General features: G+C 34.6%; 2 protein-coding genes and 1 long non-coding RNA gene across 3 annotated transcripts; 1 reads left to right on the forward strand and 2 right to left on the reverse strand.

The window, feature by feature from the left end:
* Positions 117-4,511, reverse strand: LOC104728125 (protein PRD1-like). Its single transcript, XM_010447154.2, has 10 exons — positions 4,095-4,511; positions 3,809-3,918; positions 3,531-3,706; positions 3,042-3,356; positions 1,802-2,768; positions 990-1,704; positions 632-912; positions 530-562; positions 298-454; positions 117-236 (listed from the first exon to the last, which is right to left on the reverse strand). The coding sequence occupies exons 1-10, from the start codon at positions 4,509-4,511 to the stop codon at positions 117-119; spliced, it is 3,291 nt and encodes a 1,096-aa protein (XP_010445456.2).
* LOC104723806 (pentatricopeptide repeat-containing protein At4g14170) lies at positions 5,227-6,979 on the forward strand. Its single transcript, XM_010442218.1, has one exon. It carries the CDS (start codon positions 5,291-5,293, stop codon positions 6,728-6,730), a length of 1,440 nt encoding a protein of 479 aa, XP_010440520.1. The 5' UTR covers positions 5,227-5,290; the 3' UTR covers positions 6,731-6,979.
* On the reverse strand, positions 11,500-12,308 carry LOC104723807. The gene is made up of 3 exons (XR_002034007.1): positions 12,222-12,308; positions 11,850-12,126; positions 11,500-11,734 (listed from the first exon to the last, which is right to left on the reverse strand). It is a non-coding gene; the product is annotated as an uncharacterized LOC104723807 (long non-coding RNA).

Genomic DNA, 16,623 nt, shown 5'->3' on the forward strand with positions numbered 1-16,623 from the left:
AAGATTTTGAATCATGCTAGAGATGCAAGACTCATCAAAAACAGTTCTCAGCCACGCTGGCTTGTTCTTGAGTCTTAGCATGGCAACGGTTACATAGACTGCTGGTTTGTGGTGGTTCACAAAGGTATTTGATGCCGAACAAGGCATCGCCAAGGACACTGACATTTCTTCTGCAATAAACCTGTACCATGAGCTGGTCTTAAGCATCTCCGTTCTTCCTTCCATGTCTTCCCATCCTAGAATCATGGACAAACAAAGCGCAGAGTTTGTCGCTACTCTTATGTCATCACAGAATACAAGACCACCTAAAACAGCCTTCATTGATTTCAGGTAACTCGAAGAACACCGTAGTTGCTCTCTTTTTATGTCAATCTGCTGTGATAATCCAGTGAACAATTCCAAAAGACAACAAGAGGCGATGAGCTTGATTTGCGGCGTTCCAAAATGCATCAACCTGCAAAAATTATGGCAATGGATGCATACTACGGGTAGTGTATCCAGGTTGCTCGATGGGCCAAAGAAAGTTTGCCAGTCCACTGCTCCAGCTAGAACAATCTGCAAGCTAAGGCCAAAAGGGAGTTAAGAACAGTTGAAAGTAGGATCTAGCATTGTGAACAATTTCAGATGCTACCTTCTTAATGAGAAAAAATAGAGAGGTAACGTGAATGCTAAAGCCTCCCCAATGTCAGTTTCGTCCTGATACTGAGTTAATGCTGGACCCTTTGAGCAAGCTACAGCAACCACAGTGTTGATTGCTGATACCAAGTGCGAATTCAACACAATACTTCTTGAAGCTTCAACAAGTGCTCCATCTGACGAGTGGTACAGAACCAAAGAAAGAATACCAATCACCATCGTACCTTCATGGTTCTGTGTTATGGCAGTGTCTCGCAGCCTCAAATAATTTAACAACTACAAAACATAGAGGATCCAGTGAGCTATATGATATAATGATATTTTTGGTCGAGAATAGGTCTAAACGACCATACCTTTATAATCACAGCATCCAATGATTCATCATTTACAAGCACTCCAGGTTGCACAGAAGCTAAAATATTGAATATTAGCAGAAGGAGTGTTGTGAAAGATGTTCCCAAGGATGAGTTAGTAAAGCCACAAACAAGTTTATGGATTGCATTGCCAATGCCATTCATGATTAAATGGTTGGAGGCAGTTGGGGATATAGAAACAATCTTGATCATCAGATTTAAAATAGAGATAACATCAGTGTCCTGCTCTCCCTTCTCTGCGAGCTGTTCCAACAAGTTAACCAGAAGAGTTGCAGCATAGTTGTCTCCTTCTGATATCAACTTTGCAAACCAATATGTGAGTGATCTCTGTCTGCCATCTCCATATACATTGTGAACTTCGTTTCCAATAAAGTTTCTCTGGGAGATCTTTTGGATCTGGTAAGTTAAACTTTTGCTGATATTTTCTTGTTGAAAAAGCCACTTCAGAGATTCTAGATGAATATTACTGGAACCCAAGTCCCAATTATATTCGTTTAGTAGATGGAAGAGTATCCTCTCAGCTTCTAGACTGTAGGATATCTGGTATCTCTCATTTTGATGACTTCTGCAAAGACCATACAGATTCACTAGGTGGAGCATAGCTGGAGATTCAGAGATCGCGCATAATAAACTTTTCCTGTTTAAAAGAATGTATTGCTCCAAAGAAGCTAAAACCAGCTTATCATCTGCTAGCCTGCAAAAGATGCAAAATAATATAAGGAAGATAAATAGGTTACAGATCTTTAGTGCGTCAATCAAAAACGTGATTTAAAATCAGAAGCCTAAGTCACCTGTCGTTGTGTATCCAACTGGTATGGAAAATCAGCAGAGCTGCGGACTGGCAAGAAGCCAATTCTTGATTATTGGAACTATCTTGCCCGAGCAAAAACAGTAAATCTTGTGGATCAGTAGGAAGACACGGAATAGCATCTCTGATATGTGACCCCATTTTCTGTTCAAGAAGAACATCAACGAGGGAACTGAGCATCAAGTATACCCTCTGTTTCATCTTAGGCGTAGAAAAGTTTCCTAGGCATCCAAATGAAAAACTGAACCAATCTGCTGAAACAAGCATCTCTGCAAACTCCTTGGCCTGAATATCTGGATTCTGTAGCAGAATAGAATGGAAAGTCTCCATTATGCCAAGAGTTGCTTCCTCACTGACCTCGTTGACATCAGCGAGAAACCATGGCACTAGATGTGATGCACACACGTCTATAACACAGTGTCTTAACTCAATGCAACTGGTCTTGTTTATGGATGTTGGTGCAGTACAGTATGCATATACTTCACTGAGTAAGTAGACTGCATGCAATATCTGCGTTGGATCTTTCTCAGGGAGACTAAGAGAGGCCAAAATGGCATGTCTCAAGGATTCTTGCAATGATGTTAACACATCTGGAGTCTCAGCAAACGATGGAGATTTCAATAGGGAAACAAAAATTGAGCAGATAATCGCAAATGCATCTGCAAATAATCCCATCTCCTGCGAATAATATCTTTCAAGCATTCTTTTTAGAACCAGAGCAATTTCCTGAACTTGAGAACTAGAAGCAATCCCAGGGAAATCAGAAATACAGCTCGAAATAAGCTTCAGTGTCTGGATTTGAAAAGGATGGCAAGGAACTTCGCCTACATAGTGAAGCACTTGGATGACTGAAGGAAACCCAATAACAAGTCTCTTCCGAAAAGACTGCTCGGTTAGGGAAAATAGATCAAGGACTCTGAGGCATGAGTTGATGACCTGATCTTTACATTCTGTTCATGAAAAGGACATCAGTCAGATACATAAAACACGTATCTATTAATGCTTTGCAGATGTGAGCTTCCAGAGGAAAACACAGTAAGTAAGGATAGCCATCTCAAGGAATTATAATAGGCAATGTATGTAAAGACTGAAGTTGTTAGATTTGTGTAGGAAACAATGAATTATGCATTTAACATCAGAAAGATGTGTATGACATGACAACATCATTTCTTAGCTGTCCAGTAGCAGTATATTATTCACTTATCCAAAGAGACTACATTTACCTGATAACCGCAGTATCTCAAATATATAATCAGCAACATTTTCCTCTACCAGAACTTGAATCTGTCTGCTTGGTGTACTCTCTTGGGATAAATAGTGGAAGATAAGATCGAGGGCTCTTATTTGCACCTCGCTGTCAGTGGAAAGAAGTGGACCTTTGATTGCCTCAGCAAACAAGACATTTAAACAAGGCTTGGCGACTACAGTCTCAGTTGTCTGCATAGGGTCATCATCCGCTTCATCCAAGCTCATGCTGCTGACACTATTTGTATGTGAATTCGATAAAAGACCTTGCTTGGCCAAGATGGTCAAAAGGGCTACAAAGTTCAAAATCTATGTTAGCTGAAATAGAACAAAGCTTCTTTTCAAAATAAAACGAATGAAAACCTCAGACTGAGAATGATTTACTGTATGGAAAGACATTAAACGTATTATTGACATGATGTTCCAGGAGAAGGAATTGGAGCAAGTAGACAAAATCTCATACGCACCTACGCAATTCAAGCGAACATCATCTCTCTGTGTCTTTGTAAGAGCTTCCAAAGATAGGCATAAGAGCTTAGGACACAATGAAGATAGAATCTCAATTCCATCCACATTTTGTTTTGTGAATTGTAGAGCAGAAAACTTGTACAGAGCAAAAAGGATTTCACCACGGATCTCCTCACTATTATGAGAACAAAAAAAAAGATAACAAATCACAACATGCCCCATACAAGATAGAAAGAAAGAACAATGGTCTCCATCCAAGTGGCTTTATGCAAATTACCTCGGTAACTGAAGACCTTCAACGAGTTGGCAAACAAGAGCTTCTTTATCTCTGATATGGGAATTGACGTCTATATTGCCACAGCTCATCAGAACCCCAAAGCAATGGAGCTGCAAAACACAGACATTAAGCAATGTATGAGAGATTTCGGGGAAGCAACTGCAACAAGCTTCTCCATGATCAAACGAATCGCAATTTTACAGATCTAAATTTAATTAGATGAATTCATGAAATCCCCAATTGAAGAGCAATAAAAAAAAAACCCTAGAAAAAGGCAAAACAATACCATATGAAACTGTCGTCGGCTCCAACCCAAAGCACCAGAAGAGAGCTGATCGGAGACTCTCTCCAGAAAATCCTCACCGATTGAAGATCCCTCAGCGGAAGAGAGAAGAGAGATGGTATCCATGATCTGGATAGCGATTGGAGCATCATCAATCGAAGAGAGAGCGTGTACGAGAGGCGATACGAGAAAGTGGATATGAGAGGTGAGTAGGGTTCGGAGGAAGATAGGTTCAGAGAGAGCGATTGAGAGCTGGTGGAGCGCGTAGGAGACGTGGACGGTGGGGACGCGTGAGTCGGAGACGAGATTGGAGAAGCAGATGAAGCAGAACGATCCGCCTTGGTCGGAGCGCAGAGAGACTGTGGATCGGTGGCCGTTGGCGCATAACGGTGACGGAGATTGATGGATTGGGTCCGCCATAGATTGATGGAGGAGATGATCGGAGTATTGCTCCTGTGAGTCTACGAAGAACATTGAGAGAGAGAGCGCGAAAGAGAGAGACTGGGAAATTTTCGAAATTTTGACCGGTGGATCCAATTTTAGAAATGGCGTCTCAATTTCGGCTCTCACAAAAACAAAAATTATTTTTTTTTAAAAAGTTTTTATTTGAATTAGTTTTCTTTTTTCTTTCTCAACCATTATTTTTGGTTTTATTAAGAACAATAATATTTAAATTCAAATTAAGTATTCCCTAAAACAAAACAAAACATAATTTCGAATTTGTAATTTAGGATTATAATTTTATTATATTTTTCTGTCTTTTTTTCAAATGGTGATTTTAATATCAAGACTAAAAAGTCTAGTTTTACAACTACAGTAAGTTTTGTGAAATACATTATAAAAAATTCTCTGATAATTAATTTTAGAATTATATTAGCTTGTTTCACATGTATTATATTGGATATTTTCAGTAAATTATGCTGGTGTATAATTAATTTTAAAATTATACAATTTTACATATTAATGACTGAATTTACTTTTTACAAATTTTGCCCCCAAAAAAAAAAACTAAACAAAACAAAGTTTTCACAAATATATTATGGTACTATTTTAAAATTATACACATTTTTAATTTTGTTGTAAAATCATTAAATGAAAATTTTTTGGATAATTAATTTAGAATGAAATGATCGAATTCGAGGCACTTGCTGCTCTCTTCCTCGTAACTCAAATCATCATTATCTTCCCATTGTGATGCGATGTACTTAGCGGCTTCCTCTTCCTGCTATTCTCGTCCAGCGAAGAGTCTCTTGGTAATGTTCTTGAAATCCCGAGCTTTATCAGTAACCACCACACAGAGTCCTCCTGATCTCTTCTCCCTTTTACATCATTCCCCAAACGCTAAGCATCTACGCCATCTCCACGCTCATCTTCTTCGTACCTCTACCTATTCCGACGTCGTGCTCTGTTCCAAGCTCGTTCTCGCTTACTCCAAGCTGAATCGTATCTTTCTTCCCACTTCGCTTTCTGTCTTCTGGCACATGCCTTGCCGCAACATTTTCTCGTGGAATATAATCATCGGCGAGTTCTCAAGATCGGGTTTTGCGTCGGTTTCGATCGGATTGTTTCTTCGTATGTGGCGAGAGTCCAGCGTTAGACCAGATGATTTCACGCTGCCTCTTGTTCTACGAGCTTGCTCTGCTTCACGGGAAGAGAAGCTCGGGGATTTGATTCATGTTCTGTGTTTAAAACTTGGGTTTAACGCTAGTTTATTTGTTAGTTCGGCTTTAGTGATTATGTATGTTGATATGGGGAAAATTTTATACGCACGTAAGTTGTTCGACGATATGCCTGTTAGAGACTCTGTTCTTTATACTGCTATGTTTGGTGGGTATGTTCAGCTAGGAGAAGCTATCTTGGGTTTGGCTGTGTTCAGGGAAATGATGTGTTCTGGGTTTGCGCTGGATTCAGTGGTGATGGTGAGTTTACTTACGGCTTGTGGACAACTTGGGGCGTTGAAGCATGGCAAGAGCGTCCATGGGTGGAGTATTCGAAGATGCTCTTGCTTCGGCTTGAATCTCGGCAATGCCATAACAGATATGTATGTAAAGTGTTCAAATCTGGACTATGCACACGGAGTGTTTGTAAAGATGCCGAATCGAGATGTGATCTCTTGGAGCTCTCTTATTTTGGGTTATGGCTTGGACGGGAACGTCGTAATGGCTATAAATCTCTTTGAAGAGATGCTCAAGGAAATGATTGAACCTAATGCTGTCACTTTCCTTGGTGTCTTATCAGCTTGTGCCCATGGAGGTCTTGTGGAAAAGTCTTGGCTGTATCTCAGACTAATGCAGGAATATAAAATAGTTCCTGAGCTGAAACACTATGCTAGTGTGGCGGATTGTATGTCTCGAGCAGGTCTTCTGGAGGAAGCAGAGAAGTTTCTGGAATATATGCCTGTGGAACCTGATGAGGCTGTTTTGGGTGCGGTGTTAAGTGGGTGCAAGGTGCATGGAAATGTAGAAGTTGGGGAAAGAGTGGCGAAGAAGCTAATTCAACTTGAGCCTGGAAAAGCTGGCTACTATGTAACGTTGGCCGGTCTGTATACATCTACAGGTCGGTTTGATGAAGCTGAGAGTCTGAGGGAGTGGATGAAGGAGAAGCAGATTTCTAAGGTTCCCGGGTGTAGCTCAATATGAAAGATGGGATGCAGATTTCTGCGTTTTCTGGTTGTGCGTGTGAAAGATTACCAGAATGGTAAAGATCTAAACCTCACCAAAAGCTGTTGAACTACAGCTAGATTTTCGTAATGAGGCTGCTAACTCATACATGAAAAGTTGTGGAAAATTACATGACACTTATTCTAAGCGCATAGAAAAGTATAGCAAGATTGACTTTTACAAGCGAAAGTTTTAATTGTTAAAGAGCTAAGAAGAGCTTTTTTGGTATGTATATGTCTCTATATTAAGTGTGTTTTATTTTCCTTTTGTTTGAAAATTACATATAACTAGATTAGGACCTGGGTAAAAATTATTTATAACTAAAATATTTAAATTATAGTTGTATTTATTGGTTAAATATGTTATAATTATATAATAACTAGATTTTAACCCGCGGTACACCGCAAGACAATTTTTTAAAAAGTAATAACATTTTAATTCTTTTGTTTTTTATATTTAGTTTGTTTTGTTTAATTAAATAATAATTTTGTTTGGATTGTCAATTATTAGAACAATAATAGGGGAAATAAACACATAAATATGTAATTTATAAGCTATTGTCGGATTAAGTAAAATTTTTACCAATGATTTAATTGCTTTACAAAATTTTAGTTAAATTACCCTGATTTAATATGTCTAATATTCTTATGTTAGTGGTATTGACCAAATAATTAAACGAAGATTTAACCCGTGTTTCAAAACTGAATTAATAATATTTTATATTTATACTAATGTTAATTCAAATCGTCATGTTAATAACATGTTTCGCTATATAACAACAAACCATCATATTAGTGGTTTAACCCGTGTTTCAAAACCGTCATATTAGTGTTTTGGTTTTGTGTTGTGTTTTGTTTGTGAAGTTGATATTTATACATGGAAAATGCTTGACGAGCAAGGAGTTTACGATCCGTAGCAATAAAAGAGAGATTTTAGTGTTTTCCTATTTGAGTTATAACATTATCGCATAATAATATTCAGTTTCTTAACACGGTATATACTATATTAAATATTTTTCTTGATGCTAAAGTTAAATATACCCGATTATTGAGTTTCTAAAAGTTGGGTTCTCGTTTTTATATTAACGTTATAATAATTATTGCGATTGTAATCATTTGTTACTCAAACTCGGCTGTGTCATTTAAATTTAAGAGATCATACAGTCTCTAAAGATCTATTAAAATAAGTTTGGAGATTTTTATGGGATTAAAAATTTAATGCGTAGAGTTGTATTTGGAAACATCAGAAAGTATAGATGGTGTCAAGCTTATTATGGCAATAAGTGTAAATAAATTTGTTCGATTAATATAGTTCCATAATTCCATTAAATGAGTTTCCAGAAATTGTTATTTTAGGAAAATAGTTAGGGGTTAATGTTGTAAATAAAAAAAAATAACCAAAACTTCAAGGGCATAACAAAAAATGTACTTCAAAAATAATAATATAGATTGATAATTTTATGGTTTAAACCATATAATACCGCAATATAATTTATTTTTTACATAATATTTATTTAATTAATTTAATTAGATATGTCTATTCTCATATTTAACCTTTTAAAAATCTTTAAAATAAAGAACCGGAATAAACCAAATAAAAGTTCTTAAAGTTTGAATGCTTGATAAATCAAGCTTCTACTCATTTGTATTCGGAATCATTTTGGTCTCTTTTATAGTATAACTCTGAACTATTGTCCAATTTTTTTAGATGATGTGGGATATTGTACATGTATTTTTTATTTATCCATTGAGTAATATATGTCCGTTTTTAAAATTTTGTATTACATCATATGCAGGAAAAAATCACAATTTTTATTCATCCAATTGTGAATGTATTATAGAATAATTCAAGATAATTTAAATATAAATTCAAATAAAAATGAAAGGGAATCATATATTTATGTTTGAATGAGGAAGAAAGATTTCTTTATTTTTTTAAATCTTACCTATAATTAATTTTGAAATTTTTGGTAAGTAATATTAAAGTTAATGCATTGAATGCTAATTGTTTCCAAAATTATTTTTTTTGTCAAAAGTTGCTGCAAAAATACTAGTATAGATGATTCATATATTATGCTAAATTCAATAAACGATATAGACAGTTAGATACCGAATTTTAATTAATAACTGAAAATTCACACTTTAAAAAAAAATAAGTCCTACATTCACTAAACAATATATAGACGAACAGCGATAACCCCAGACCTCCTGATGTAGAAGCATTAATGAACCCTACGCTAACCACAGGGCCAAGAGGGCTTCCACGATATATAGACAGTTAGACACTGAATTTTAATTAATAACTGAAAATTCACCTATTTTAAAAAATTAAGTCCTAGATTATCTACTTATCTAAAGGCTTTTGGAGTAGGTAACAGCAAATTCATTGATTCATTGAATATTATATGATCCTATCATTCAAAAGGTAACTATTTATTTCAAATATATGTACAATTGACTACAAAAAAAATATTTTGTTACCACTTACTTACAAGTAATTAAATATTAAGGTGATAAGAAACCCGATGGAAAAACAAAACCATCACTTTACTTCCAAGTTCAAAATAGGACAGCATGATTCAAGAAACATGTTTAAACAATACCCTATATATATATACATTAAAGAAAAAATTGAAAATAAAGAACAAAAATTTAAAAACTTGTTTATATATGCATTCTAGGAATAAAAATGGTAAGATATGTTTTATATTAATTGAAATATTATGCTCTTATTTGTATGTGTATATACTTATTTAAACAATATTGTTAAAGTTTAACCCTATTCATGTGGCATATTAAAAAAATGTCATTACATTTTAATTAATTTAATAATTAATAAAAGAAAAACAAATTTGCATTACATTTTAATTCGACCTCTCATTGTCTTGTATATAAAAAAGTGATAGTTAGTATTATTCCTCTCCTGTCATTGTATTTATTCCACTGTTAGCTACTCTGATGCCATAAAATTAGTACTCAAAATCGCAATCTCATTTATTGGAATATATATTCTTAGTTTAGGAAAACCATATTTGAATAAAATTAAATAAGGAAATCTTTTATTGCTCCAAAATTTATTATAAGAATCTTTGTAATATATCTATTTCATGAAATCCCAACTCTTACCTTTTATTCTATGACATATTCTAAACGTAAAGACTGACTAATGAAATTTAAATTCTATCCATAATTAAGATTTTTTGACAGGTTTTGGGTTGCTCACCATAAATATTGATAACCTCTTCATCTCTATCTGCGGTGACTTCTATAAACCACTATAAATACATACCATTCATATGTTGTCAACTCATCATATCCAATAGCAACTACTCTTATCTAATCAGTATTCAAAATGAAAATTCTAATAACGGATTCTTTTGCTTTTCTCTGGTGTATATGAGCGATAAAATCTTCTTCAACTTCATATTGGATCAGATAATCAGTTCAGTACAAATCGTCTCAAGCTTTGTTGTTATCGTCATGGAAACTTGAATCCGATGGGGATTGATAAAACCACCAAAATAGATATGTGGACGTTAACTGAACTTTACTTTTTTTTTTGTTCTTTTTTCCGTCCAGGTCCGTGAGCAGGATCGTTTGGGAAGACGGGGAAGGTGAACATTTTCCTCTAATTTTTAATTTTAATTTACTGTATGTTTTTTTTTCCTTCATGAAGACGGGAAACCATGACATTTGTTTTTTTCAATTCACATATGACCTATTATCAATGTATATACTTTTTTAAGCAATATTGTTAAAGTTTAACCCTGCTCAAGTGGCATATTACAAAATTGTCATTACATTTTAATTAATTTAATAATTAACAAAAGAAAAACAAATTTTCATTATATTTTAATTCGACCTCTCATTCTCTCATATCTTATTGAACTTATCAAACCATACATGGCTCATTTGTATATGTTTAATTTTTTCGTTGCCTATATATTTATTTGTATTTTTTAATTATTAACAAATTGTTTATTATTAATATATAGTTTAACTATGCAAAGTTATTATTTGTTCTTATTTTGTACTTTCAACCAAGGCCCATTAAAGATGTAAAGTTTCTTATTTGTTCCATTATCATAAGCTGACCCTTCTTTCGGTTCTTTGTTTTCTCATGGCTAATGCAACGTTGTTAAATGTGTGTAGATCACGGCTAAGTACCATCCACTCGCTCCGAGACACTTCATGATCAGTGCTAAAGCTAGAGAGGTCATCAGATGCTCTATTTTCTGTTTATCAGGTCCATCACCCACCCAGAAGAAGCATCTGATGTTAATGGTGGTTCCTTTGTTAAAGGTTGAGATATTCTTGATTTGCTTGGTTTGCTAACTCCTCTCAGCTATGTAGAGTTTTTTTAAGATTTCTTCTTATGATCAGTTTGTTGTTTTGGTATCCCTTATATAATACTACTAGATATTCACCCGCGGTGTACCGCGGGACTATATTTTTTTGTTTAGAAATGCAAAATAAAATTTCTTTATTATATTAACTATATATGCATATAATATATTTTATTTTTTAATTTACTATAGTTTTTATATCAATACATTCTGTAGTGTATAATTTCCATTGTCTACATGTAGTGGTTTATTATATACAAGTTAAGATATCTTTACTATACATTAAATTTTATTTAGTCAACAAATATATTTTTTTTTGTGATTTTTCTTTTTCATTTACAATGTCGAGATAATCAGATAATAGTATTACATAATGTATTCTATTTTATAATTATATGAGTATGATATAATTTGACTTTGTAATTTTGGTTGTTTTATCTCTATATCATTTAACACTTGAGAGATGCTGAAAGAAACGGAACATATATTGTAATTGGGGGGACTGAACCTACCTGATAAACGTAGTATAAAGCATCCGACGAAGTCTCAAGCTGCAACACCGAATATTTCAGTGGAGACCGGTACTGTGCACTCATCAAGAAGTGCCTCAGAGCCAGTGGATGATACTTGGCGGTGATCTACACAGATTCAACAAAAATCAGCATCAGACATGAGAGAAAAGGAAAAAAAAAACACAACCGAAAGAAGGGCCAGTTTCTGAGAATGTGACAAATAACTGAATAAGAAACATACTTCTCTAATTGGAACGAAGTTTTTTAGTGACTTTCCCATCTTCACTTTGTTGTTAGTGACATGGCCGTACCCAGTAAGTCACGCCACTATCTTCACAGGCAGCACAGGTCTGGGCGATCTCGTTTTCATGGTGCGGGAATATCAGATCTGAGCCACCGCCATGGATGTCAAACCTCGGAGAGAGATAAAGGGCGCTCATTGCGCTGCACTCGATGTGCCATCCAGGTCTTCCTGGACCCCAAGGGCTCTCCCAGCTTGGTTCATCGGGTTTTGCAGCCTGCAGGGGTAGGTATGTATGTATATGTCAGCACAAACTCAAAAGGCTCAAGACCCAAAAAAAGAGAGAGGAGGATATGATATTACGAGACAAACCTTCCATAGTGCAAAGTCAGCAGGATTGCGCTTCCTAGGATCAAAGGCAACGTGCTCACCAGCTCGAGTATGATCCAGCAGTTGCCCAGAGAGTTGTGTAATAAACATGATCTGTGTGTAATAAACAAGGAAGCATATATAGACATAGACGTGTAAGTGAGAGTTATAGTCAGTAGTCAGTAGCATCATTTATCTTACAAAGCAAGAAGAAAGAATAAATTGTACCGTTTCAATCATCTTAATGATGTGCTCCATATGGTCACTGACACGAGGCTGGTGGGTGGGAAGGAGGCACTGAAGAGAAGTCATATCTACAAGATACTCATTGCAAAAGCGACTGCTGAGATCTAACAGGCTCACCCCACACTCGTTAGCTCTGTCGATTACCTGTACATGTATTTTCAACAAATAGTCTTAAATTCAATGAGTCAATAACACATGTTTTTGGTTTGGATTTTTAAATCATTTGAAACCCATTCAACAAAGAAACCATCCCTTAACCTTTTTGATATGGTTTAGTTTCAGATTCGAGGTTAGTTGTAATAACTAAAATTATTTTGTTTGTTTTGATCTTATTGGCCAACCATAAATTTCGAAACTAAAATATCGTTTGACCAAAGTTCTATTTTGCTCATGTATGGTTGCATCTAAATTTAGTTAATACTATAAAAATAGTATTATTTACTGATTAAATAGAAAACATATTCCACAAGAAAAACTACAAGTTGATACCCTTATTACTCCAACAAGTATACTGATCCGAAAAATGAATCGTCTAATTTTTTTCGTGTTTGTTGCTGCCATTTATTTTGGGGTAAATGAAGCTTGCCAGTTAAACGATTTAGTTATTATAAACAAGCTTGGTAATGGTAGAGTTCTCCAATATCAGTGCAACTTGGGGATCATAAATACAGGAGTCCAACACCTAAACAACAATGATAGAAAAGTCATTAAATTCAAGGATGAGGGACCCACTAAATCACCTTGGACTTGTCGTTTTGAGCACGAGCTTAAAACTAGGGTTTATAGTAACGCTGAACCATACCGTCCAGACATAACTTATCGTGGATGTGGTAAACTACGTGAATATACCGCAAAACTGGATCAACTATATATTAGAGTGGATGGAATGAATACTCCAGTACGCTTGTATCCTTGGAAAAAGGTATGAAATAATGTGCTTTATCTTTACCTAAGCCATACTAAATCATTTATGAAGTTGTTTTTTTTATCAAGATATCATTTGACATCTATATGTATTGTATCAATGTTTTAAATAATAACATTGATGCTTTTTGTTTTTCAGATGACTCTGTATCTATTTATTTGCTTTACTTGCAATAAAATATATGATAAGACACTATTGCAACAATGGTCTTTTTAATATTTACACTGAAAACTAACATTGTTATTAGTATTATCTTCACATAGGGTAATCGAATGATAAAACTTATTGTTTACATAGCTTAATCGAATTGTAAAATATTATATGTACAAGGTTTCATATATTGTAACTATTTAAACTTTATAAAATCTTAAAACATTATTAATACTTAAGGAAGGCTTACAAAAAAATAAAATATTAATAATATATAAACTTTACAAAATGTTATAAATATAATTAATATTTAAGGATTATAATTTCTTTAAACACAATATAATATTTAGGATTTACTAATTTTAAAATGATAATATTATTATTATATCTTAAATATTTATGGTTTATTTGGTACGCCGGATATGTAACTTAAAATCATATACTCCCTCTCTTTCACAAAGAGTGTTATTTAAGAGATTTTTTTTTGTTTCACAAAGACTGTCATTCTACATTTCCAATGTATTTTTTACATTAAATTTCTTAATTTACCCCTAAATTCAAAGCTCATTTCATTGAAATTAAATCATTAACCACTTATTAAATAAAAGCAAACATGTATAATTGAAGGTTCTTTTGATTTGTGTGAAATGTGTCAAAATGACACATTATTTTTTGGTAGAGCCGAAGCCTCCTTGCTATTTGTAACGCCCCGACCGTCACCTCTTAATGGACCCATGTCTAATCCCAGTCCATGGATCCACTCTCTTTAATGGGTCTCACGTCCTCTTACTAGGCCCGTGAGCCCATCTATATCCAACGGTCGGTTTGCTACGTACGGAAGACTTTAAAGACTTGTTACCGTCTCTACAAATTACCACATGATCTTTCCCTGTGTTTTGTCCTCACTCGCACAGTTCCGACAATCACTTTCCGGAAGGTCACCTATCTTGTGACTACTCCAGCTCAAGCACGCTTAACTCTGGAGTTCTCTCAGGACCCTTGACCGAAAAGATAAGTGCACTTTGGTGACATAGGTAGTCAAATCAATTCTTTGAAACCTCTCTGCAAGTCTCTGAAACCCTATTTATTCATAAAAAAAAACTACATCCGGACATGCCTCAGAAATGCAGCTCCGCAAATTTCTTCTATAATAATTGACTCCACAACACTCAGAGCAGTCTCTAAACAATGAAATCCTAAAGATAAGAAAAAGCATAGTTGACTAATCCATCAACAAGACGAATAGCTTTTCTATAGACGTGTGATATACAGACTATTCAGTCCAAAGGTGGATCTAGGCAATAAGAAGGTGGGGCACGTGTCTCATACTACTTTTTAAAAATTAGCCAGTGTTATGTAGTTATATCCTTCAGCTCATTTGGCTAATAGGCATCCATGAGAATTACGTGGTCGTGAGTTCAAACCCTGTTCGTCTCTCTGTTCCTTTTTTGCCTACTAGATGCATTTTGCATTGTTCCTTTTTTGCCTACGAGATGCATTTTTGCATTATTTTTACTGTACTATACATATATCTTAATTAATAAAATGATAGTAAAACTAGCAAATTAGTAACATTAAAAATATTATCAGTTTATAAATAATTTCTTATTTTTTAGGGTTTAAGTTTGTGTGATATGGTTATACTGGATTGTAAGTTTGTAATTGTGTATTTTCTAATTAACATTTTTAAAAGATATTTCTATACCAATAGAAAAAGTACTTTTAAAACTTTGGCTCATTAAAGATGCAAAATTCAAGTTATCAAAAATATATTTTTAAATATGTTTTATTATATAGTTTCAATATTCTAAATATATATGTTTTGTGCCGGAAAAATGTATTTTTCATACCTGGACAATTACGATATGTTGAATTCATACATGAGACTATTGAATGTGCTTAAACATATATGAAGTTTTAAAATATTTGAATTTCATACATGAACTTTTGATTGTGTGCCTAAATATACATAAACGTGTTTAATGAGTAACTCTGTTAGTGAAACGACGTCGTTTTGGATTATGTTGGAAAATTAAAAATTGAAGCAAATCAACTAAGGCTACCATCGAACCCAAGACCTTTTGCATACAGAAGAAAGTTAAATACCACTAAGCTACATAAGCTTTTGTTGTAACTTCAATAAATATATATATATATATATATATATATATAACAATGGCGGTTCATCTTCTCCAATCTAACCCACATTTTCGTGAACCTGCCTCTTCCCTCTCTGTTTTCCGGCGAGTTTCTCCGGGAAAGCAAGGTTTCTCCTGATGAGTACAGGTTTCCTTCGGTTATCAAAGCCTGTGCGAGATTGGAATTGGTTTATGAACAGATGCTGGAGATCTTGTGTCTTGGAACAGTTTGATTTCTGGTTACGAGGAAGACGATGAACCACCATTGTTATATATATATATATATATATATATATATATAGATATTCGTTGTAATTGTAACAAAAGCTTATGTAGCTTAGTGGTATTTAACTTTCTTCTGTATGTGAAAGGTCTTGGGTTCGATGGTAGCCTTAGTTGATTTGGTTCAATTTTTAATTTTCCAACATAATCCAAAACGACGTTGTTTCATTATTTCTGTACACGTGGATTCCACGACATAGTGAATTAACGGAAAGACTAACAGAGTTACTCATTAAACACGTTTATGTATATTTAGGCACACAATCAAAAGTTTATGTATGAAATTCAAATATTTTATAGCACAGTGAATGGTCTCATGTATGAATTCAACATATCGTAATTGTCCAGATATGAAAAAGACGTTTTTCCGTTTTGTGCCCTAGTCAAAATATTTGTCTGGATCCGCCAATGATCCAGTCCCTCGAAAATAAGTCATAGCATACCATGAACGACAAGGGGTGCGAATCAGCAATCCAAGAGGCTAAAAATCCAACAACTAACTCTGAATCGACTTCCAGTTCATCTCGTGTCACTCTCTGTTCCCACGCGATGTGAGGTCGTAGTACACACCTTGTAACTCTGCTAAAGGCGCAAAACAAACATCAATAGTATGGCAAAAACCCCACACCATTTCCCCATCATATCTCGCAGCAACCCCCCCCCC

Source organism: Camelina sativa, chromosome 11, assembly GCF_000633955.1.
Source record: "Camelina sativa cultivar DH55 chromosome 11, Cs, whole genome shotgun sequence".
Taxonomy (NCBI): Eukaryota; Viridiplantae; Streptophyta; class Magnoliopsida; order Brassicales; family Brassicaceae; genus Camelina; species Camelina sativa.

What these genes read in the sequence shown, in the direction of transcription:
- LOC104728125 (XM_010447154.2), bottom strand. Translation starts at nt 4,511, where the DNA reads ATGGCGGACCCAATCCATCAATCTCCGTCACCGTTATGCGCCAACGGC. An exon ending in GCCGACGACAGTTTCATATG is followed by an intron (nt 3,919 to 4,094) that starts GTATTGTTTTGC and finishes TGTGTTTTGCAG; the next exon opens with CTCCATTGCTTTGGGGTTCT. An exon ending in AGTTGGATACACAACGACAG is followed by an intron (nt 1,705 to 1,801) that starts GTGACTTAGGCT and finishes CATCTTTTGCAG; the next exon opens with GCTAGCAGATGATAAGCTGG.
- LOC104723806 (XM_010442218.1), top strand. Translation starts at nt 5,291, where the DNA reads ATGTACTTAGCGGCTTCCTCTTCCTGCTATTCTCGTCCAGCGAAGAGT.